Source organism: Pterocles gutturalis, unplaced genomic scaffold, assembly GCF_000699245.1.
Source record: "Pterocles gutturalis isolate BGI_N339 unplaced genomic scaffold, ASM69924v1 scaffold12220, whole genome shotgun sequence".
In the NCBI taxonomy this organism is placed as follows: Eukaryota; Metazoa; Chordata; class Aves; order Pterocliformes; family Pteroclidae; genus Pterocles; species Pterocles gutturalis.
In genome coordinates, this window is record NW_010138333.1 from 1201 (window position 1) to 26807 (window position 25607).

Here is a 25607-nt window from a genome sequence, read left to right on the forward strand (position 1 = left end):
AGATCCCTTTACTCTCCTTCTTAGTTTCTGTTATAATTTATGGCATTTCTACTCATGGCAATTGAAGTACTAGAACTGTAGCTAGGAAACATAAACTTTGAATTAAATTTAGGCAAGGGTATTGTGGTTATACAAAAAACAAGCTCTGATTGAATTACGGCTGGAGAAATGATCTCCTATCTTTCCAAAGCAGAGAATGATTTACATACCAATTGATTCAAATAGTATTTCTGGATCCTTGGGCATGAATAGACACATTATAAACATCCTCAAGAAAATAACACACATTGAACTTTAAATATATCTCAGATATATGAAAACAAGGTAGTACTGGAAATGGTGAGACTGACCAAAACAATATCTGGTTGCTGAAATTTCAAAACAAAAGATGCTCCACCAAGAACTCCTCAATGTTTTGATTTTTACTACAAGCACAAGCTTAACTTCTATACAGCTGATAGGTATGTCTGTAGGAAAGACAGATCTGGTTTTTCCTTTAACTGACATTTATCATTTCTCCAAAGCTGAGAGTAATAACTCCATTCAAAGTTCATCCCAACTTACTCCTTCGCTTAACACACCCAAGCCCAAACCAGCAATCTCTCAAGTTCATTCTCTCAAGCCCCGCTGCACCAGAAGCCAGACCGAAGGGGCCAACAAAGGGTTTAAATTGCAACTGGAAGGTAACTGGGCTGGAGATACACCTGCCTGCTAGCCCAGCTCTCCGGTCAAGCGTGCAGCCAGCCTCCCGAGAAGAACCACTTCTGAGAGACATTAAAACGCGTGGTCCAGGGGGCTGAGGTCTGCGAGAGACTGAAAATGTCTCTGCGTTGTAGAGACCTCTCCCCCTCTCTGCAGTCATACAATACAACCTCAGCTAAGACTGTTAAAAGGTATTCAAGAAATCATTCAAAGTTACAAGAACTCCTGGGAAAACTACTGCTTGTCAAAGATAATTAAACTTTTATCACCATGTGATCAAAACAAATCAAACAAGATCTAGAGGTTCAGGCACGCTGACAGCAAGGCGTCACGCTTATCCCGCGATTCACAGATGGACGTTAGGTTTAATTTCAGTTGATCGTACACAATCGTGGCCTTCTGTACTCCTGCAAAGTAAATATATTCTTCTTAATTTATATGAACATATGGAAATCTGATCGTGATACCAGTGGAAAATAACTGTTAGCCACCCACAGCTGAAGTACTGTTACATTTCATGCCACTGATGAAGCAACACATTTGGTCAGGTAACGGTAGTGACACTTTAACCTATTTCTTCATTAAAAACTAGTATCACTTGCACCAAGACAGAGGATTATATTTGATGTAACTTTTGTGTGCTGCAATCCTCTGCTCATGGAGACAAACAAGTGGGAAGACGGGAAAGTGGGTAGCAAGAGTCCTGCTATAAAAAAAAGTGGAACAAATCCACCTCTTAGCAGGCCTAGTGAGCCCCGGGTAACATCCCAGGATACCCCTCCTGCCACTGGATTTTTTTTAATTTTATTTGTGCCACAAGATGTCCCTCTCACGACGTAATTTTCTTAATATAGTGTATTTATCTGGTATAACAGTTCATATTTTTTTTTTCTTTTGACATTATTTCCTCCCACACAGACCTATATCCAAAAGCTTTTTTCTCTTCAATATTGTAAATGTCAGGTTCTTAAAATTTTGATATTATGAAGTACTTCTCCACTGGGAGATAGTCACTGATCTGAGAGATTCAGTAGTTGTATTAATCCTTTTTACACACCTTGCCTGAAAAGTGGTTATCGTCTATTTTGCTTTGTATCATCTTTTTTTTTTTCTAACCTGTGTGGTCAGCTTTCCAAGTTTTCTACCCAACAATACTTTCCAGCCGCCTATGACTGTCAAAAACATGAAGTATTTTTCCTGCAGGTGTCCATTAATGCCTGGAGCGAGTCCCCGTGTCTCTTCTCCTACCTTTCAGTGGCTGGAAGCCTGAAAGATTAACAGCCGTAACCACGATTGCCAAAGTCCCACCAGGAACAGATGCCTCTCAAAGGGATGGTCTAGATCGTTTCACCTAGAGTTTGCTTTCTGTCCCCAGCAGGGACGTGACCTTAATTCACTGGGCTGGCTCTCATCCACGCTCCCCACCACCGGCACGGCAATCTGGAGTTGCTAAAAGCTTTATTATTGCACACAGATGGTGTAATTTGTGGAAGCACCACAATGGTGAAACCTAGACACTCCTGCAATAACAAAAAAACAAGAGTACAAGACCCCAGCTAACGTTTATCAAAGAAACAAGGTGCAAATAATTACTAAATACTGTTATGATGATTGGAATGCAACAAGCACACCTTGAGGCATGGTTTCACCACCATTTTCAATGCAAAGCCAGATTCGAGAATAGACCTAGACACTACCTTCACTGCTTTGCCATCATTCAGTAGCCACATACCAGCAATAGGCAAAGAACTGTCTTTGCAGCAGTTAATTTGCAAAAGAAAGCAAAAAACACAGATCTGCCCAGCACCAGGGGCCAGAACTGCACAGGAAAGCAAACACCAGAAGAAATACCGGGGCACCTGCATCCAACACCCTGCGCACAGGGGAAAAAAAATCCCTGAAAGAGGCCAGAAGCTTTTGAAGCAGCTGTCAACACAGATCCTTATTAATTTGGGACTGTGCTGCCGCATGGGGTCATGAAAAGCCTGAGAGAAATCAAAAGCAGCTACAGGAATAGAGGTCAACATGAAGAGAGAAGGGGCACTGGATTGCGAGCACTCAAACAGGATTACTGCATCTCCTGCTTGCACTGAAGAGCAAAGGTTTCACATCAGCTCCTTGTGCTCCTGCACTACTCCACAGCGGTTATTCTCAGATAGACCGTTTGCAATTCATTGTAATTCAAATAATTGCACGCTTGCCAGAGAACTTGTATGGGTGACATGCAAAACAGGGCGAAGCATTACGAGGACCTTAATATTATATAAGGGACCCTTGCCATATTTACTCCTGTGCGATGCTCCATATTGACTGTAACTGAGCCACTATTTTCAGAGCAGTAAGAATTAGTCATGTTAGAACTCCAAAATTATCAAATAATCTATGAAAGGTACAAAAATAACAAATGAAAGCCAAAGCGCAATCCAGCATTATTATATGGTTAGCACACACGATACACGCCAGGTCTGCAAACGTTATCTTCCTGGGTCTCGTTCATGTTCTCATCAGCCTCCCAAGCAGTTTTGTATTCTTTGCCTGTTCTCACCTTTAGTACCTCCGCACAGCCACTGATAACCTTTTTTGAAAAGTTACACTTTTTCCACTGCCCACAGATTGAAGAACTCACAGTTCCACTGCGAACCAACCAGACACTTCTGCTCTCAAAGCACTGATCTGCGTCCATTCTACAGAAACAGCCACGGTCCTTTTTCATGGTGAAGTCACAACCAGGCAAACAGCCGCAGCCGTGGTCTAATTCGATGATTCTAATACGGCACTTCCAGACTAAAGGGGAATTCATTTTCATTTGCTCAAGGTGGTTATTGCAGCATGCTGGTAGTGTACTACAGACCTCATCTCCTACAGCAGAGCCTGAAAATGGTCGTTCAGTACTCATTTTCTTTCATTGTTTAATTCCTTAATTAGTTTCCACGCTGAATGACCAGCGCAGGTGCAGCCAGTCCTTTTGCTGCGGAACACGGTGCTGGATCAGCCCACCCTCCTGTTATCTGGACTCTAGAGATGCTTCCAACACGTCAGACCCAGGCAATGTCCTCCATCTCTGCCAAGTGTAAATGAGTCAAAAGGTTTCACAGGTTTAGAAATGAAACGTTACACGATTCCCTTCTAGCTCAAAGACAGCAGCATGTCACCAACCGTGCCACAAAGGGATCGTCTTTGCCATTCTGACACCAAAACACTGAAACAGAGAAACAAGTGACGCTGACAGCTACCGACCCGGCAACTGACATAACCCAGCAGGGTAACTGCTCCTCGCCAGAGCACTCAGCCTCCATATTATTTGTATGATTTACTCACCATAAAATCCAAGTTATAGCTCTACAATGCACGTACCAACATTAAGGAATTCAGATCAACTTTCTTCTATACTCAGTAAGTGTGTGAAAGTACTTAGGGCAGAACATTTTTAGCTAATCTACCATGATTCATTCAAATCACGTAGGATCCTTCCTGCATGATTCCAGCAGAAAGAGTTTAATTTTAGAAGCCCTCTTGCCCTCAAAATAAGATTTTTAATTGCTCCTTGCAAATCTGTACCATCAGAACATAGATATACAAAGGCTGATTCAGTTGAACTGGTAAATAATTTCTGTTATATTTGTACTAAAGTTGCATTATTAATAATTTCTAGTATAGTCCTTCTGACTTGATGTTTGATGAAAGCAGTAAAATACAACGTAACTATACAGATAATGGTCAATATCCATTTTCTGGATAAGGAAGTGACATTTCATTTTGTGACCCATTTGTTACTCTAGAACTTTGGGAAACACCAAACGATGCCTGTATGTATGATTCTTATTTACTTTTCCTACATTACTGAGGTCATGATTCAAGATGAGAAGTTAAAAAACTGCTGCCTAGTGCAAAAATGTCCAAAGTGTTCTGTTTTTTCTACTAAAAAAAGGCTGCAGTTTCAACAAGCGCTGGATTTTTAGCATAAATGTTAAGACAATAAAGAGTAATTCAGCTTTCATTCGGGAAAGCCAAACAAGCAAAGGAAATGAGCTCCCTGAATCTCTCTCAATTACAAAAGCAATTAATTTTTGACAAACTAACTCAGAACTTATCTGAGTGAAACAGAAGTAGGACTATTAAAAAGAAAGCACTCAAAGTAAAGATAATGCCACAACTAGCACTGCATGTTAGGGTTTTTTGTTGGAGAAAGGATTGAATTATCCTTACTAGCTGATACGCTCTATTCAGACACACTCATGAACCTTTAAGCAAGAGTACATGCTCGGAAGTCTCTGCATGGCCATTCCTTAAGATACAGGAAGGAAGAGGAAAAAAAGCATTCTACCTTTGTGATGAGAATTCGGTATTTCTCCACCAGGTGATCGTTGTTATGACACCCTGCCAGCAGCTGCCACACCTCTCCTCTTAGTGCCTCCGGGACACCGCTTCGCACCAGCGCCGACAACGTCTTTGGCCTCACGCTCAAGTTGAGGTGCCTGGGTGGAGGTGAAGGCATTGTTACCATTATCCAAACACAAATAAACGAGTGCACGGGCAACAACCGATGTGTGACATCAAATATGTCAAATGAGAGATCTTCAAGACAGTCCATCTAGTGCCAGAGTAAGTGAAATTAAAGTTACGAACTAAACAGATTTCGAGAAGCACTTTCCAAACTATTCCCATTAAAGTTCAATGTAATATAAAACACTCAACAAACGAAAACACTCCAGCAAAAACTAGAACCAGAGGACAGACACCACACTGTGTAAGATTCCAAGCTCAAACTACACCAAAATGAGAACTGTTTGCAGAAGCGTACACTGCTCTCCAGGCTTCCTACACGCGAGCAGGCAGGCGACCTTCCAGCTGAGGGAGGGAGAGAAGGCAGGCAAACAGACGTCTTTTAAAAATCTCACATGGTTATCGAACTACATCCATGCACTTAAGCAGCTTCCACTGTAGAAGCTAGTCCCATCTCAACAGTTTTTCAAGGGAGACTGGTGACAGCTCATAAATTACAGCACGGTAAGTTGTAAAAACTAAACCCACACAGAATTTATGCAGTTACAGAAAGCTGAGCCGAACAGTCCATTCGTGGCTTATACATAAAATCCTCAAAAGACACAGAGGACTTAAATCAAAGAAATTACTTATTTTTTCTGCAGTTACTAGAAAACAAACTTCTAGGTAAAACGATTAAGAGGACTGACAGACGAAGCCAGGAGAAAACCTGAACTTCTGTCATATCGACCACATTATCTTCCTAACAATGAACTAGTATTGAATAATTGTTGTTAACAGTCTAACAGATATGTGGATGATAATTTTACATAGACTGGGACTCCTTGTTGCCCATCTCCAGTTTACAGGGTTCCAACACAGTAATCCAGAGACTAGCAATGCGGACATCTAAATCAGTATCTATTGCACAGAACAAAGTACCATCGTGTCCTCCTCCACTTTGCTTTCTCTCAAAAAAATCAACTACAATAAAAATAACATTTATATAATAGTTACATTTATAGCTATGGACATTCATATCTACACATATCATATGTTTATAGAGCATTTATTATACCTTTATAATGTATAAAGATATAAAATATTTATATAAAATACTCGTTATATACAAAATAACCAAATTCTTTATAAAGGCCTATGAAGCTGCTTTGCCTTAATCTCAGATCAGAATAAGCACAACATCGCACTGAATACAGCCAGCCATGAACTATAAGGCTGTACACTAAAAGCCGCACACTGCTAGATTCTTCCAAGCTATTTTGAAATTAGAAAATTATGTGACTCAGCAGCTGTGAAATATCAGCCAAATATTATTTAGAAATCACAAAATACCAATGCATATTTAATTGCTATACAAATCTAATTACAGGATTCTAGAAAATGAAACTACCTGAACTCTGATTTTTATGATTTTCAATCCTCTTATGTTAAAAGCTCAAGGATCATTGCTTCCAAATACTCCGTTTTAGTTAAGAAGAAAAGCCCTTTAACACATACTAAGTTGTTGCCAGCATTAGCACAGAAGCACTTCATATCCTCTTAGAGCTGCCAAAACATTTTCAATGGGAGTCAGGTGTCTTAATTATCCCTGAGCCCTTAGAAGAAGTATAAAAAAATTCAAGTTGAAAGAAACTTTCCCACAGCAGCAGATGCACAGAGCTCATCTGTTAAAGCTGTTTCTACAAGTCTAGGAGAGGGAGGGAAAGGGATCATGTATCGTTCTGCCACAGCCTCCCCCTTCTTACGAATGGGTCCGTTTCTGATGTCTGCTCTCCTACCAAATTAGCGCAATACCAAATTGGAAGTAAAAGTGCTTATTCAAATGAGTACTAAGAAATTACAGAAAATTAAAAAGAATGCAAAATTGTTATAACCTGGCTAAGAGGTCACTAAAGCACCTGATTCACTCTAATCTCTGCTGTCCTGCTCCTTACATCTGGTATTCTCTTCAGATCCTCGATTTGCTGCACGCCCCTTGCCCTGCTGCTCGGTAGCACGAGGAAGCAGAAGGCAACAACTAAAGCCAGAGTCAAGATGAAGCATATTTGAGCTGAATCTGATGTTGTGCCTGTCATCCCCCCTTGTGGAAAAAAACACTGAATTTTGCAATAATCAGCATCACCTTCTCAGAACTGCTCAGGCTACTTCAAGATGAATAAAAGATTCTCATGAAAGGAGGACAGGTGTTGCATGAGCAACTTGACTCTCAAGAAATATTCTTCTTGTAAATTGGCATTTTCTAGGAAAAAAAACAGAAGAGCTCATGTACTTCCCTCTTGGCAAGCTCTGGAGCCATCTTTCTTTAGATGAGGGAGGAAAAGCATCTTCGCTATCCAAGTACAAATCTCCCATAATTTGAAGCTACAGTTACCAAGATATGACAGCTGCAGGAAAAATTGGCTGTGAACTACCTCCGAATTACAGAGGGAAATGGAAGTGATCTATGGAAAATAAAGACAAAAGAAGAGCTGCATTTTCTTTATACTACTTCGCTTTGAGTTTTCTTTAACAAAATCCCAGTGAAATTCACAGGTAAGTAACATACTTGTGAGAGAAACGCCTAATGACACAGCATAAGTGAATTTCTATACAGTATTTAAACATGCACTCAAAAATGAAAATACTTAAAACACCCTCTGAAGAAATCAGAAAACACGAAGACAGTGAATAAGGGCTGTCATGGGGACGGAAGAGGACTAAATCCATACTCGTCTCATCTCAGCTGGCTTCTGGAAATAACAAAAACTCCAAGCAGAAGGAGCAAACAGACTGAGAATATTCACAATCGTAATTTTCACAATGTGATTTTGCCACTTACCATTTGGACAGCAGCTCTCCCCATGTCTCAAGGATTTTTTCTGCACACTCTTTGGAAACATCTCCAGAACCACTTAAGAGGGGTTCGTCATTGTCTGCCAACAGAACAGAGGAGATGCTGTCAGATCACCAGCCATTACTCTACCTTTACCGCTTTAAATGTTGCTCTCCTAACGGCATCCATCTACAAAAAACACATTTCAGTGATACAGCAGTCAACATTGGTTTTGCATTATTGAGGAAATACCTTCTTTTTCATTAAATCTATGCTTTCTCTACTGACACCTGAACTTGTCAGCAAACTCTTGCCATACTGCAAGTTGTACCAGTAAACAAAAAATACGTATATGTTCCTGGTCTGGAAAACAGTACCGCTGGGGTTTAGCATAGTGGTTAGCGATTGCTAATGAATAACACTTTGCAAAGGAGTTAATTTCAAACCGACCTCCCCTCCTTCCCCACCACCCCAAAAGGGAAATTAAAGCACAGAAGTGAAACAATCCACCCAAGGCCACATGGAAGGCCAGCACACAAAGTGAAAAAGCAGAAACTCAGCTCAGAGCTGTGAGGCCACATGTTTATATACTCAGAACTAGTCCATATTTTGGTTTAAGAGAATTTTTTAAAAGCAGACAAAAAGATCTTGAAAACGCATTAAGTTTCAAGCTGGGCAGGTCCTGGTACAGTTTGATGCATTACAGATGTCTCCACTCGCCCCTTCGCTGAAGCATGCTGCTTGCTTCTATTTCCAAATAATATCAGCTTCTCATTTTTACTCTCAAATCTGTTCACAGCTGCTCAGGGAGGGGCAGAAGCTACATGATAATCCCAAATGTTTAGCAGCCTCTTTTTACATTGTTCCAAATATATCACACTGGAGGCTTCAGGAGGCCTGGGCTGAGAAAAGCTGAGACACAGAAGTGTCAGACAGGGGACAGCCTGATCCAGGAACCAGCAGGGCTACTGGTTATCAAACACTCACAGCATTAAAGCAAGAAAAAAACAAATCAATAGGCTAGATTCTGTCTGGAAAAGATTGAGCATACAATCCACTTCTTACCTTCCTCTTCATCATCCTCTGGAGGAGAAGGAATCATCGAGCCCTGCGAGCCAGACTGGGGCAGTCGAAGAGAGGGGCTTGCTGTAGTTTTCCTTCTCTCCCTTTCTGATTCACTTTCTAGGCACACCACTTCATATAATGTGTCTGAGTTATTCTTTCTGTCCTTCTGCTTTATCTAGGAAACAAGAAGCTTCATTTTACTGAGAAAAGCTTTAATAAAAATTGTTCATATTTATTTTTGCACCATGGCAATTGTCTTCAGTGATGCTTCCAAGACATGTATCTGTGTATACACTGCTGCAGGACCCCAAAGTCCACTGTGTGGCCCTGTTTTCCCCTTAACTTTCAAAACTTTGATACTTTCCTTTCCTTTAAAGGAAGATTTTTCTTTGTGAAGTGGTTCTAAAATTTTAATAGAACTTTTTTTTTCATAAATTAATAAAAATAGACAGTAGAAAAGGGAAGGTGAAGAGGGAAATAAGATTTATAATTATACTCTAGTCTAAGCTCCCAGTGCTCAGTTTTATCCTTTGGAGTATTAAAAATGAAGAAAAATGCATCAGAACTAAAAATGACTAAATCACTAGATGTAATCTAAGCAAATAAAATCCCTCTGCTTTCACCATTTCCGAATAAAGAAACACTGCCAAAGTAAGATAAGCCAATTCTACACAGCTGTATTTTTAATAGGCTAATCATGACTCCATAGAAACAGGTTTCCCTTCCAGGCTTATCAGGCACTATGTTCTATATTTGTTGATTTCACTATGAATTTTTATAATCTTCCATTAGTAAACATTGGAAGCTGGAAAAACTGACAGTGCCTTTGGGGAAAAAAAACAACAAAAAAAAAACTAGTGAAGGTAAGTCACAATGCTTGTGAATTTGGTAAACAAAAGATACAGAATTAGCTAAGTAAGATAAGCTTCCTTTAAATCGCCAAACAGAAAAGGCACCTTTTGGAGGTTGTAGAATATTTATAGCCCAACAGCCTTAACTGTTCAAAATCTCCATGCTCCACCTCAAAAATATCCTAAATAAAAAGACTGATCTCATCCATGAAGAACTTCTCTACCTTAAGTTTTGAAGGAAATTTTGAAATATTTTATATAAAAAATAGGGCATACACGAAAAAGAATCCTCAGTGAACCTCATCTTTGTTACTACCAAGATGCCATTATTTGCTCACACTTTCAGACAAGTGCAAAAAGAACTAAGAAAAGCCTCTTATTTAATTCAAAACCTCTCTAAAAAAAAAACCCTTATCAAGAAATCAGGACTCCAGCCTTGCTTTTATGGGCTGTGCCCAGAATTATTAAACCTTGAGAGAGCACGTACATCCACATTGTTACTTGCTTCGATATATTTGCATTTCTTTGAACAGGACTTCCATTACAGAACAATAATTCCTAAAGCAGGAGAATGGCAGTGACTTCCAAGTACATCATCCCTTCAGTGACTTGGACCTTCAACTTTCCAGCCTTTGAGATCAAGTTATTGTCTAGTGCTGTTATTACTAATATCCTGAACAGAAAGAATCCTTTCCTTTTTAGTAGATAGGGTAAATAAGTAAGTTGTAAAAGACAGTAAAAGTTTTTAACAAGTTCTAGGGATTTTTTGTGGTTGCTTGGATTTTTTTTTCCCCAGGGGAAACCTGGGCTATGTGCAAAATCTCTGCTTCCATACAAAGGGGAAAATGGACTTTCACAAAAAAATAACTATTTTTCTGATTTCAGGTGGATGTTTGCTCATCTAACAAAAAATAAAGATATTGGATTTGTATGACAAAATCAATTTAGTGACATATGAGATAGCATGTCACCAGGATTATAATAAAGCCTTTTTCTCTCTCTCAACCCTTAATTTTACATACTTACCCTACTGTACCCTTATGCAAGCAACTCTCAGCGTAGCCCTGGTTTGCATATAAATCCTCTGTTCCTTTTATTTCTCTAGTTTGGCTGGAAAATCTGTAAGCCTCAATGTAACTTTGCAGTCTCATCAAAGCTGTCAAAATTTGCTTTCAAATGAGGACATCCAGCTCTTTATGGGAACTTTAGGTAGACAGCAACAATTAGCGTAACGAAGGACAGCTTTTCTAAAATTGAAGAGCATTTATTGTACCTCTTTGATTCAGGAGCAAGATGTTGAAATACGAACCTTGTATTACTAAAGGTTTTACCAGTCATAGGGAGGAACAACCATAGTGTTGGCAGATCAGAATTTCACTAATAACTACAATCCACCTTTACTTCCAATTAATTTGTATTTATTCAGCATTATACCATAAACCTACCTCTCAATTCTCCAAACAATATAACTGACCATACCACAGCTGTATTTGAAAAACAACCTTGTCAAATCCCAGATTAACTGTAGATTTCATTTATTTATTTATTTTTTAAAGTGTTACCTGTTTCAATTTTAGGAAAAAATTTTCAGTAGAGCTACGTTTGCTGAAGGGCCAGAACAATCTCTCATTAGGTGAACAAACTCTGACTTTAGTTTCCAGAATGAATCGAACAGGTTCCTGAACCTCAGTTATCACCAAATCCACAGCGGTAGTCATGAACAATACTTTATCTAGAAAGAAAAAACTAAGTGATAGTATTAAAATAAATATTTCAAACAAAGTATTCTATAACCTCTTTCCAACTAACAAAGAACAAAATAAACTTTTTTGCAAAATTCAATTTTTTCCCTAATTTAATATCTCAAAAACCTCCAAGTTTCAAATCAGGAAAATAAGATGACTATCTACTATTCACTAGAGAGTACAAAAACCTTAAGTCTTCAAGCCAAGAAAATTATCTTATTAAAGACAATAAAAATTTTGCTTTCTCAAATTCCACTGAAATGTATCAAAAATCTTAATTAAATATTATAAAGGATCTATATGCTTAATGCCACAGTGCAGATCTCTTGCCATCTGGCCTAATTACATGTTAGCTGCTTTTTGTTTTCATAAATTACTTAGACAACAGTTAAGACCCACCATACTAAAGGTACCATTTAAGACCATCTCAGCTGTGAGATTCAGAAAACTGACTATACAGCATGATACTGCAATAGAAGGCAACTGGACCTGGTGACCTGCGAGATCTCTTCTGCTGCTAAATGACAAATTGTGTCCTTTCCTAGGACGGCATTCAATCTAGCAGCAGATTGTCCCCAGCTGTACCCAGCTGCTGGCTTTCATGACTTTGTCCAGTCAATTTCCATTAACTTCCCCAACCTTTGGCATGCAAGCATGACAATAGATTGAAAAGATGATAATTCAGCTGACATCTTAAAAGAAGTAATCTGTTTCAGGACTCAAGACAGCAGTGCAGCATCAGCTATTTTCCAATTACAGTTGGGAATGTTTTACTTTCATTTTCATAGGTACAGGAATCCTTCTTTTTTAATTAAAAACTTGGATTCAGAAAAATCTGAACGGATCACAGAAACCACGCAAAGAAGAAATCTGCAACAGTCATTCAGTGCAATTCTCAAAGGGATTCTTAAGGAGCTCCAATGGTGCACAAAGCATCTGCGTCCTGTCCCCACACCCATACAGCCTCCTACTGGGACAGTTATTCTCACAAGGCATTGTTACCCAACACAGCAGTCTTCTTCCAGCCTTCTATTTTGTTTAGATTTTTATGTTACATCTAGCATCCTACTTTCTGAGAATATGTTCCCTACCACAAAGAAAGTCTTTTTGCAGGATTCATCTTACAAGAAGAGAGAACTGATTCGATGGCCACTATGTAAGCCAGGTGCCCTGGCCAGGGATAACACCAGCAGAGTTCTCCTACCTTTTGGTGTTTCTTCATTTACAAACTGGAAATGTGGAGACTTTTGATTCCAGCTCCCAGTGATCACGTATGATTTCCCATCAGAACTTTTACCCATGGACTCCTGGAAACAAGGTAAGTTTATGTGTTTTCATTTAAATTAAAGAAATCTCTCTATTATGAAGTCTCAGAAGAAACACCTGCCCAAGTGGTAAAGCATTTAACATACGAGGCTTTAATCAAGAACTTAGGGGATGTAGTTCACTGCCTCTAATACAAGAAAACAAATTAAATCAGAACACTCTCTCACTAACTGCTGAACTTGTAATTGGCAGATGTTTTACATTAACACACCTTCTACATCACTAAGATGTTTTAATACACCAGATGTGCTTTATTTTCTCCTAAGTAGCTATTTTATAAAATACATTTTAGTCTAAAACATCTTGAGATCCAGCTTTACGCAGCATACAAAACACATGTTATTCAGCTATTAGGAACTAAGTCAGTATTTTATCTTCAGTGTTCAGTGTGTCTGTTTTCCCCTATTTTCTGCCTGGTAAAAAGCAGAATTATTCATGCAGTAGTGGACCTTTTGTGGTACTCACTGTAATGAGCACTACTTCATAAATACCAGCGAGTTTGTTTTCACAACACACTTAGTGAAGTCAGATGATCTCTGTTATCATTTTATAGATGGAAAAGCGAGTTGTAAAACTGAAATGCTCACTAATCCTCAGTGTCACACGTGAAGCTGCTCAGGCCTCAGTTTTTTACAGTGGTAAGCATGCTATCAAACTTTTTATGTTCAAAGCACAGCTCCTTAACATTCAGCACTTCTAAAAATAAGGTTCTGTGTTTCTTATTTCAGACCCCTGACTGACTGCAAAATTGGGCAACTCCCTTGACCAAGCATCATATTCTAACTCTGCAGCAGAGGAAGGGATTCAACCCAGCTGCCCAGAGCCTCGCCCTCAAGAGCACAAGCTACAGCATTAATCCCCATCAACACGTGTGCAGAAGCATCTCAGTCTTTTCCATCTATCCTGAGATCATGCACAACTGTCACCAAAACTGTCGCTGAATTTTGTTAATAAAAGATCCTTACCAAATCTAAAAGGTGCATGTCACCACTCCGAACATCTTTCCCACGGCTAAGGAGCAGGCCAAAACATCTGCAAAGCCAGGCAAAAGATTAAACTGCAAAAATTAGACTTACTCAGAAACAAACCATTAACATTCCTTATCTAAATATTTGCTGTCATACCTCACCAGCAGCCCATGAATCCAACAGCAAACATCAACAAACCTTGACATCTGAAAGCAGCATCAAGCATGTCAAGCAAAACAATGTCAAGCTGATATTAAAAATGACAAGCAAGATCTCACATATTTTACAATATGATTTTACCTTGCCTACAGTGTCCTGGAAAGTTGTTCAATTATCTTTGTGCGCAAGAACAGCGTAAAACAGACACTGCTAACAGGGGTGCCCTATCCCACAGGACAGCTTGGCCTGCATTCTTCTTTTTTTTTTTTTCTTTTGAGACATATTTGCATAGAATTTACCCTTTGATACACACAAGAATCAGGAAATTCCAGACGAAGTGCAAGGGCCTGTCTTTTATGGTTTCATTTCACAAAGACTTTTGGCCCACACAGGTATATTCCACTTCACCCCCTGGTTCACCGCAGTCCCGCGTTTCATTTCAGACGACAAAGGCTGACAGGAGCTGTGTCTTTGCTCTGCAGTATGAGCTGTGCTAAACTCTGTACGTAAGCAGTCAAAAACTGCGGGGAAAGATTTGAAATCTGAGCTCTCCCAGCTTCATATTCCAGAATTCCCGACTGTGGCAGATTCAAAGCGTACACACAACAATGTTCTCAGAGGCAACAGAGATGAAAGGAAAGCACATGGAACGAGCTCAGTCACTGATGATAGCCTCAGCAAACTGGCCACAGAAAATAAAAGCAATATGTTTTTAAAAAATATTTTGAAATGGGTATTTAGAGGGGATGCAGCCACTGATTCCACAACAGGATCTGTGCAAGGTTTGACTGTGCCTGCATTGAGCCCCGTGTCACACACACGCTGAACAAACCCATCTGATCTCAAGAGAGAGGTGTGGAGTTAAATACACAAATGGAGTATTCACAGAACAATTACTAATCTGCTGCCTCTGAGGAAAGAGCATAAAACATCAAATAGACAAAGAATTAAAAAAAATTAAAAAATCAATGCAATTACCTCTCAATAGCAAGCTCTTTATTAGTTGTCTGTTGGACATAAATCACTATCTTCTTATCAATTCCTTGGCGGAGTTTAAAGCATTGCCTGTCCTTGTCTTTGGGAACCGCACTGTTATTTACCAGGAAAGGAAAAAAAACGCAGAGCGTCATTTATCTGTACTCCTTGCATGTATCAAAAACAGCATCAGACACTTGGTGAAGCCAGCTTCTCACACAAAAGCAGTCAAGACCTTTCTTCCTTGCACACTGCAATCAGCAACACGAAAGAAACAGCAACACAACTAGGTGATGTGATTTCATCATCATCAGGTGGAAACCAAGGACACTTCATTTTCAAAATAAAAAGCTGTGTTTTTATACTGCGTCGCTGAGTATTGGGAGACTTCCAGCAGCGTTTCATGGAAGTTTCTAAACATTGATTCCCCATATAACATGCAAGTATTATCTGTTAAGCAAGTGCTTATAAGAAACCCTGTATCGCTTTTTTTCACAAGGGAGGTGGCTGCAGGGGCACATGATAAGCCAACAAGCCAAGAGAGTGCACCATCTTTAGACTATTTCCCTTATTTTTTCTCTAGAGAGCACCTTCTAAAAGCTGCAAAAAGAGGGGACAGTGTGTTGTGGTGGAAAAACCTAAAATTACGCTTCCATGCCCATACACACACGAAAGCTTTAGTATCAATATTCCCTGTTGAGCAGCACAGTCGCAGTAAATACTGGACAAACTGAGACTGTTGGGTTCTGAGTTTCTTTTCAAGTCAACCACATGTTCCCTTTTGCCTTGGATATAAAATAATCCTTATTTTATTTCAGACTTTCAAACTATGCATTGTTACTCCCAGGAGTTGCAAAATGGACCGCGGAGTATTGCCGCAGCAATGAGTTTAACACCTCCAATAAAACTTGGGTTCATTTTCTGACAGCAGGTGCTCAGCCGGGCCAGGGAATGGCAGCCTGCCTAAAAAAATGTCTCCAGGGCCTGGACAGTGGATTTACACACCCACAGCCTGTCCATGCAGTCAGAGCGCATTTCCCTGGCATGACCGAAATGCACCGGTAGTGACCCAGCGTGACAGGCAAAGGTCGATGAGTCAAGACAGGGTCAGGTACATTCAAGACTGAGATCAGGGACTGAGGATGTGAAAGCGTTCTCTCAGCTTCCAGGTGAGTACGGGTCTGCACGCGAAGGGTCGCATGAGGATTGGTGTCAAGCTGAGAAAGCTTGCTTTTGAGCTGAAACCTGGACTGTAGGTGTGGTGTAGGTAGGATTCTGCTTAGCTGGAGGCAAAAATACACTTTTCTTCACCTTGTACAGAGTAGGCACACAGCTTTTAAACAAATGCCCTGTTCCACCCCTAATGCAACTGTATTTTTGGGGCTGAGAAGATCTTTAGCTCCATCTCCATCGCAAAGGCTGCAGTCCACGCTGGCACACCGGAGCTGGCGAGGACTGAAACAGCTCTCAGCAGCACAGCTTCTGGAAACCATGTAAGCATCAAAGCCAGTAAGATGGAACTTCACGTGGGTACCACCGTGTGCTGCAGCCACGCTGGAAGAACCTGCCGTGCTCCCCGGCGGCCGCTGCTGCAGCCAAGCTCAAGAACCATCCTATCGTTCAGGCTCAGGCCCTGAGCTAAATCATTCTGCAGTTTCAAAACTTGAGCAGTCCTTTGGAGTGCTGAATAAATACTGGGTTATTAAGGGATTTCTTTATTTATTTAATAAAGAAGATTTGAGCTGGATGTAAATCCAAGAAGAAAAACATCTCTGAAGCTGTGGCTAGGAGCCAACGTGCTCAACAGGTCAGAGTATTTGGCAGACACTTCAGAAATAAATAAAGGCACTTCAGCAATTACAGAACACTATAAAAGGTTACGTAAAACAGCTAAGGGCACTCCGTATAGGCTAAGCAGAAAAAAAACCCAAACCAAAACAAACCTTTTAGCATAAATTAAAAGAGGTCTTTTTAGAAACCAAGTTCATCCACCATGAGACTTAACATGAAAACAGCACCAACTGAGAGAACGCGTAAAGCTGCTCTGACACCCTCACCCTACAGCACCACTTCATAACAACACTGGCTCAGGAAGAAAAATTAGGTAAAATTAAATTAAATTTTGAGAACTGGGTCAGAAAACAGAACCAGTTAGAAACAGAGGTAAGCTTTGTTTGTAAAGCTTTTTTGAAAGAAACACTATTTTACAGATCAGAACAGGTGAGTATCTTAATGAAACAGATCCTAGCAAAGCCAAGGAGAACCACTATTGATGACCTCTGACAACAAATGATGTCTGAGATTCATTTAAATTAGAATAGGGAACTTTCAAAAAGGGAATTTAGGGACCAGCTCAGACTCACACTCTCTATTCACTCACTTTCCAACAGAACCAGATGCTGTATGCACAGGAATGATGAATCTATACCTGAAATAACCTTTCCCATCATCTTCTTTGATTTCCAGTGACACGGAGAAGGTGAAAATATCACTGTCTGGAGTCTGTGGGGTGGCGATGGCTGAGAGCGGAGTTTGTTTGGCAGAACGACGGAAGGCAGTGGCAAAGCTGTACAGTATTCGGCTCACCTGCATTAGATGGCACCGAGAAAAGATCAGAAAGCTACAGACATACAGTATGCAACAGCTGAAACCTACCTGAATTTTCACTAAATAATAGAATGAGAAGTAACTGCAGGAAAATAATTCCGTTTTAGCATCTAATTAACTGGCTTTCTACACCTCCTGAAAGGATAAACTATTCTTATTTCATATCTGAGGTTTCTACAATTATCTTACCTTGGGGTAGAAAAAAGCCAGAAGTGATGAATTACATTACTTGTAAAGTGCCTGAAATTGTTCCACTTCATTTCAGTAGTAATGTTTACATGTACATAATTATCATTTGACAAAAAGATTCAACTTACAGCCTCTTGGATTTCACATCGGAAGACATGAATCCTGAAGAGTTCTGCATTGTAGTGGCTTTCAGTGAAAGCAAAGCAATCACTTTCAGGGGTTCCGTCATGCCCTCGTACACAGAAAAGGATTTTATAGATTGGATAATTTGCTATTTCTGTGTTTGTCTGAGGATCTAAAAGTCTGTTAAAAGAGAGAGAGAGAAAAAAAAACAAAGCTTGCAGCTTTAGAAGAATTATTTCCACTAGACACTAACTTGCAAGCTCTAACAATTTCATAGCTACTGGAGAAAGTATATCACAAAGAAACTAGCTCCTGACTGTTATTTACTACAAAGCTTGACCAGAATAATTATAATTACATTTAAATTGAACAACGTAAAAAGGTACAATGCAACAGACATTTGCACCAGTAAATTCCCCACAGTTTTCAGGGCTTAGCCTTCAAAAAGCTACACTAACATGCAGCAGTGGATAGCCCTGTCCTGTTAAGCCTCATGTATCAGTCATTTTCCAGCCCTACAAACTAAATACTTTCCAGGCTATTTCCAAAGTGTTTTCAAAGTGTTTCCACAGTGTACTCCCACTATGGCTTCTGGGACACCTTGGGTCACCATAACATTTCATACTGATCCTTGAGCATAAAATGTCTTTGGTGAACAATTTCAAAGCATCGCTTTTCTCAGATCTTAAAACCCACTTTTTCCACTAAACAAAATCCCAAGATGCTCATGTCTCCTCCCAGGTAAACTGGAAGCTTGCTTCCTTTGCTAAAAGGAAAAAAGATCAAACGCACAAAGTCACAGAGTACACCTGAGCGAGCTTCGCACCTCACTGTTCCTTCAGAGACGTTAGGCACTGACAGAGTCACATCTAAAGAGATCTGGCACTGGCTTCGTAAGATGGACATCATTCTGAGGGCTTCCACTTCACTCCGGGGAGCGTTCACAGAGGCACAGCCCAAGTAGGTGAGCTTGCTGAACACCACGCTGTCCTCATCTGTCACAGGTGTAAAAGGGCTCAAATCCTCGCAGTCTAGGGGGAGACACAAAGTTGAACATACGTAAGTAAATTATCAGAGGCTGACTCGTCATTAACTAAATGACAAAAGCGACCAAGAAACACAGAAAGTCAGGTCAGGCCAAGACGCTACAGGAAAACCCTGCCTGAGAGTGAGTTAGTGATGGCAGAAAGCAATTCAGCTATCCCAACTCTGCAATCAGTTCACTCAAAGGGCTTCTTTTCAATACAAGAGCGCACTGACTTTCATTACAGCAGTAAGATGCACAGACGAGCTAAACAAACCAATATTTTATATAGCCAGGTAAGTAGGCATAGTAATTCTGCATACATCTCAAGGTTCGTACAGCCTGCGTTTTCAGAAGAGAGGACAGGTCAGCATACGGTACTTGCATCACACAACCTGGCGTTTACTGCGCTGGGTGATTCTAACAGGAGAAAGGGGGAAAGGTGGCTGGACACACCTGTACCTAACTTCTCCTTCCTTTCCCCACATCATATCACCAGGCATTCCCCATTTTTTTCTAACCTCCCTGGGATGGTTTCACTGGCAAACTCATTTCTGGTTTCTGGAGTCCTGCAACCGACACTGGGTTAATGGTAGAGGATGCAGAAGCTTCAAAGACAACAGGTTCTTCCCCATCTCCATCAGTCCTAACTTCTTCTCCATGGTCCTGGTCACTTGACTGATCTTCCATGGGTGGGTCCATCAGCACGTCTTCAAGTTCTCTCTGCAGCTGCTGTTCGCTTCCATTCCCCACAATCTAAGCCACAAACAGAGTTGGGACACAAAAAAAAAAAAAAGACTGTTCAAGTGAAAAATAATACTCCTCAGGCACAGGATCATTCCTATGGCTTCTTCTGCCACCCAAAGCAGCAGTTAACAAATTTAACCTAGTGACAACTGTAAACACAAACTGCATTGTACAAATGCTAACCAGTACGGACGGATTATCCTCCCTGCTTTAACAAACCAACAAGCTCAAAGCAGGAATTTTCTAGTAATGAAAAAAATGAGGAGACTACTTTAAAACTAGTCTTTAATCACCAACTACAAAAACTAGCTTATGACAGAAGAAACTTAGAGATGTCCACAGTACAGTGGTCTGTACTAATTCTCAGCACAAGATAGAAAGGACCAAATATAATTAAACATGCTACGTGGTTCATGGGTGCGAAAGCAAGGTTTCACGGGAAGAGAAGAATCTGGAACAGGATTAAGCCGTCACGTTGAGGAGAAGAGGTAGTGTTATTTCCTAACACTCATCTACAGCCTGACTTTGCACTCATTGAAGTCAACATGAAAGTGTGAAGCAACCTAAATGGTGCGAAATTTGGTCCTAAGCTAGAAAGAGGACGAAGACATTGATTTCAGGAAACTCTCAGATACTGTATCTGAGGAAACTTTATCCATTCCTCTGCAATTAATAGGGAAGTGACTGATGCTTTACACAGTTTAGAAATTAAGCATGGAAATGGAGTTTATGGAAGTGTTTTACCAGATGGCAGCCAGGGAGAGGTACCCGATTCCAACACTTCAGCTGCTGCTGGTTATTACTGTTGGTAACAAAATTCAACCCTATGAGCAGATATGCATCCTTACATCTCTGTAAGCTGACTGACTTAAGATGCTACACACAAGCTAATAAAATTGTGCAACTACCCCAAGTTCTTAAAAAGACTGGAAAGGAAATCTTACTAAATATTTTTTTTGTATCTTTAAAATAAGGCAGTAAAGAAAGGAAGTGGTTGAAAACAGGAGGAAGAATAGAGAGCAGACAAATCTGCCCATAACTCAATCTCAGTATTGAAGCAAATCCCATCTGCCCCAAACCTAGCGTCTCATAGTAGAAAATTAAACTGTCTTGCAAGTATCTGAGGCAATGGCCAAGGTTCTCAGATTTTAACAGTAAATAAATCAACCTGATGTCCAGTTAAGATTGCTGAAATAGCACTGGAACAGATAATAGAACACCTTCGTGCACATGGGTGAGACTTGCAATGAATTAAATATACTATGAGCAAAATATCAGATGTCACTTAAATATCTGTTTGTGCGTTTCCACAAGGTGTGTCTCAGGAACAACTACAGTGAGATCACGGAAGCAACGCAAATACTTGCACAAGCATGTGGTCATCAAGCATAATCCCTTGAAGTATCAAGCTTACTATTCAGGTCTTTGCAGCCATTCATCAGAAAGATGATGATGAGGATGGAAGATGCTTCAAGTTACTTGACTGGACACAGTTTATATGTTTTGCAACAAAACATAATGAATCAATTATGATGTCCTGCCAGCTCCATTAAAGTCTATATATCAAAAAACCTAAAGTAACTTCTAATTTACCGGACCTGTTTTCTACGAAACTCAAAGTTAAAACTCATTCTGGCAAAAACCTGCATATCGTATACTTTTGCTCACAGCGATTAAACAGACTTCCGTTTGGGTTTGGGAAAGGACTGCAAGGGATTTATATCCAGTGAGAATTAAATGTTGTATGGTATTAACATAAAATGCACATGAAAAGTCTTCTACTCCATCAAGCTTACAACCCAAAAAAGTCTGAACGGTGATCTGCTGTACTTGGTAAAACAATCAGTATCAATAATTTCCACTTAGATACTTCCCTATAAAATGTGATCTTCAGAATAAAAGTTCCTAAAAACAGTAGTGACAAGTAAAACACAAGTCTGAGTTGTATAGTGTGACAGGAAATAGGCACACAAAAAGAAAAAAAAATCTGTCCCATAAATATTCTAAAACCTCACCACCAAAACCTTCATTTTAAAAGTAATTTAAAAGAATCCCTCCAAGAAACCCTTCCTTCTCAGCCCAGACTACCCTCAAAAGAGAATTCTAAAAGACAGCGCAAATGTACTTCTGGGCTGGAGGAGCTCTGCTGTTCCCATGGCCCGAACAGCCAAGTGCAACAAGCCCCCTGCCCAAGAAACAAGGCTTAAAACACAAACTGAGACTGACTTCAGGGCAACCACAGCCTCTTACGCAACCGTATAAATTCACCACATCATGGGAACAGTGCACATTAAGATGTAACCATGTTGGAAACTTCGCTGCAACCCAGGAAAACAGTAAGAGGCAGCAGGACAGGGTGCGGCAGAACCAAGGGCAGAATGAACAAGGTGGATCTAATAAGCGCTTCATGTAGGTTTGCTTGAGATAGAGGAAAGAAACCATTTACCCTAGTCACGGTTTTCACTGCTTCTCACAAAACTGGAAACTAATTTTATTTAACCTTTAAATAGGACGTAGCCTCCTTCCAAACCTCCTTTAGAGCAACACGAGGGATTTATTCGAACTGTAGTTTATTCCCATCTCCCGATGCACGTGCTGCAGCCCTCTGCTGGGAGAGGTCTCGTGGTACCGTGTAGGTCAAGAACCTGTTCTACAGTGTGCTCCAGAAGCAAGGCTTTTGTCAGTCCAGTTCAGCCCCACTGGCAGCAGGCAAAAGCAGACACAGAAACAATACTGGAAAGCTGAGACAGCTACCAAATTATATTTCTGGAAAACAATCACTGACAACCGCTTTTTAAATTGTTTGAACCATGTATTTCAGCATAGACAAAAAGCAAAAACACAACTATTAACTACGACCAACTGAAGGAAAACATGGTTTCCGATTGCATTCAGAAGAAATATTTATCTGTCTGGACTTGAGAAACAACAACAAAAAAAAAAGTGTGTTGATCCAGTCCACAGCACTATTATTTAAAACTACAGCATGTCAACAACTTTAAAATGAGAGCCTCAGATGTGATGCACAAATTTCACACCCTGCCGCTCAGCAAACGCAAGCCTAAACTTCTAGCACCATCCTCAGACTGTGCTTAGCAAGTGAAAGATCCTCAAACTGCTTTTAGAAAGAAACAGCACCTGCTCACATATGAACCTGAAGTTATTACCTGTTTTTTTTAGTGGACACATCAAACCAAATGGGTTTTGACAGATACAAACAAATTAACGTGGTTACAAATACCAAAGCAATTGCCTCTCCCTGAAAAAAAATTAACTCATATGTTCCTATGAAATACATAACCTCAGTTCTCATGTTGTACAGTTAATATTAACTCTCCATATCCTACTTAAACACTTAGATATCACGGTGACAGTACTTCTTAGATACCAACAACAACCTTCACAACTCCACTTATCCATGCATGCAGATAAACAGTTTAACACCACAATAAAACTGGCTGCTGAATTACTATTTGCGAGCTGAAAAAAAAGACAGCAAGAACAAAGCCATACTCTAAGGGAGTATCTCTCTTTTCTTGTAGAGCAATACCAAAGGACAATTTCTGTCCCTAAGAAGAGCTAAAAAGTGTTCTTCCCATCTCCTCTGTTAAAAGTTTTCACCAATTTGGGCAGAAGGAGGGAGGTGAACAGGAAGATCCCTGTACAGGAGTACTCGGGCTGCACACTGACTCCTGATCTAAGCCCTCATGTTTCCATTCATCCCTCAGGTCGCAGCCATTAACCAAACTGCACAGACTCTGGAATACTGAAAGGCTCAAGGTGAATCACTTTGTTCAAGGATTGTGCTGTTTGGGCACCAACTTCATAAAGAAGCTTATCTTTCAGACCTGCAAAGCTCTGTGACATTCAGTGCCACATCAGGGAACAGCGTAATTTCATTTACTGATGATGATGAGGAGGCAGCAGTGCTAAGGTTCTTCTCTCCTCATTCAGAGAGCCAGCATACCCATAGCCAGCACTTTATAACCACCTTGGAAGTAAACACATGAGGAAAATTTAAGAAGTTTCAGGAGTCAGTTTGAAATTGATTAAGGATATTCTTCTCTGAAATATTTGCAATTTCTCTGGTTGTACTGAGCAGGACACAGTGAGTCACAGACACTGCACGACAGCCACAGGCACCTGTCAGACCAGCAACACAAACAGCTCCCACGTGGAGCAAGAAGTGTTGCAGACTACAGCATTTCATGCTTCCAAATTTTCTTTGGGAATAACAGGATGGAATGGAAAATCTGGTTGATCGTGTCTGTCTTCTGGGGTCTCAAACGATGTATCACAATGTTGGGAGTTAAGGACACACACCACCAGATAAGCATTCTCAAGGTAAGCACCGCTACGGAGACACTCTGAATTCGTGTTTATAGCTGCTGGTATCTGCAGCATCTAGAAAGACAAGCAGGAGGTTACAGTCTTTCAGCAGCTTTTATAGATCACCAGGCTGAGTGTTCAAGAAAATTTCAAATTTTTTTAGACTATCCTATGATATGAAGTGGCAATCTTTTGCAACAGCAAAAAATAAGTGAACATTTTTGCCAGATTAGGCAAAAGATCTTGAGACTCTTAACTAACAGAATTAGCTTGAAGTCCTGTGTAAAAGAAAGTAGCCACTATAATGGCATGTCTCGTCCAGGACTCAAAGGAATACAAGAAAAACCACCAAAACAGTTGGGAGTTAACAGCAAGATGAGCAAAAGCACCAAGAAACGTTCAATAAAGTCTCTGCTACAATTGCTGCTGAGGACAAGAGGAACACTCAGTTCAACATGCAGAACACATGATTTCTTATCATCTTTAAAGGCATTATTTTGAAGACATAGATGTGACTGTAGACTTCAGTTTCTTGCGATGGTGGATTATCTCTTTCCATCTCCTACAAAGAACAGACTAATTTGACTCACTCTGGGAAGGATCCAGTTTTCAACACATTAAAATGACGGAAATTGGAGTGAGCACCTTACTTGTGTCACTTTGCTTAAAGACTGGTGAAATACAAATTGGGATGAAAGATTTTCTTTAACTAGCCAAAAAAAAAAAAAAAAAAAAAAAGAGTGATAAGGGTCTCTTTTCAGAACACTTTTAAAAGCGACAAGATGTCAATGCCCTTCCAATTCACACAAGCCTACCACACAGGCTTGTACTCTCAGATTCATGCCAAGCTGTTAGTTATAGCTACACTGCTACATTTCTTAAAGAGAACATTTCACATTGGGGAAAACTTTAATACATGTTTGAACTAACAGATATGGTCCAATCAAGCGTATGTTAATATTGCTTTCTATCCGAAAGCTGTGATAAAATCACAGTTCCAAGTTCTTGACAGTCCATCTGTTTCATCCTAAGCACTTTATTGAAAGATTCTGCGAAGTGGGAAAAAACCCCACAGGTAGTGATGGAGAGAGCTCTTACTCAAAACCTAATTATCACCTCTGACATCCGCAAAAGTAATGCAGAAATTACTGCAAAATTGATTCTTGAATAAGTTCTCCCTTCTGTTAAGTTTTCCACAATAAAGAAGTCCCTCTTTAAGCTCTCTACGGTTAGTGTGATTTAGAAGAATAGGGAACAAACTCAGGTTATTGATTCTTACCTTCAGTCCTGTTTTTTCATCATCACTACCATTATTTGTAGATGGTGTTTCATCCCCTTGCCTGGAAACCAAGACAAAATCTTCACTGTTAAGAGTGGATACCGAGTCTGAAGAGACACTGATTTTTCCAACAGAAGCCTTGTCATCCATGACTTAAAAAGGAAGTTCGATTCATGAATGAGATTAAATATTTTATAAACTCC

The 25607-nt window shown here is 40.0% G+C and overlaps 1 protein-coding gene across 1 annotated transcript; it reads right to left on the reverse strand.

The window, feature by feature from the left end:
- Positions 1-5026: 5026 nt before the first annotated feature.
- LOC104457954 (rab GTPase-activating protein 1-like) lies at positions 5027-25607 on the reverse strand (the record flags this gene model as incomplete). The annotated part of the gene is made up of 12 exons (XM_010082967.1): positions 25405-25607; positions 19571-19805; positions 18852-19056; positions 18031-18205; positions 17535-17692; positions 15110-15220; positions 13970-14036; positions 12883-12985; positions 11496-11665; positions 9083-9257; positions 8024-8117; positions 5027-5177 (listed from the first exon to the last, which is right to left on the reverse strand). Coding segments are annotated over exons 1-12 (1794 nt in total), but the record flags the coding sequence as incomplete, so codon positions are not given.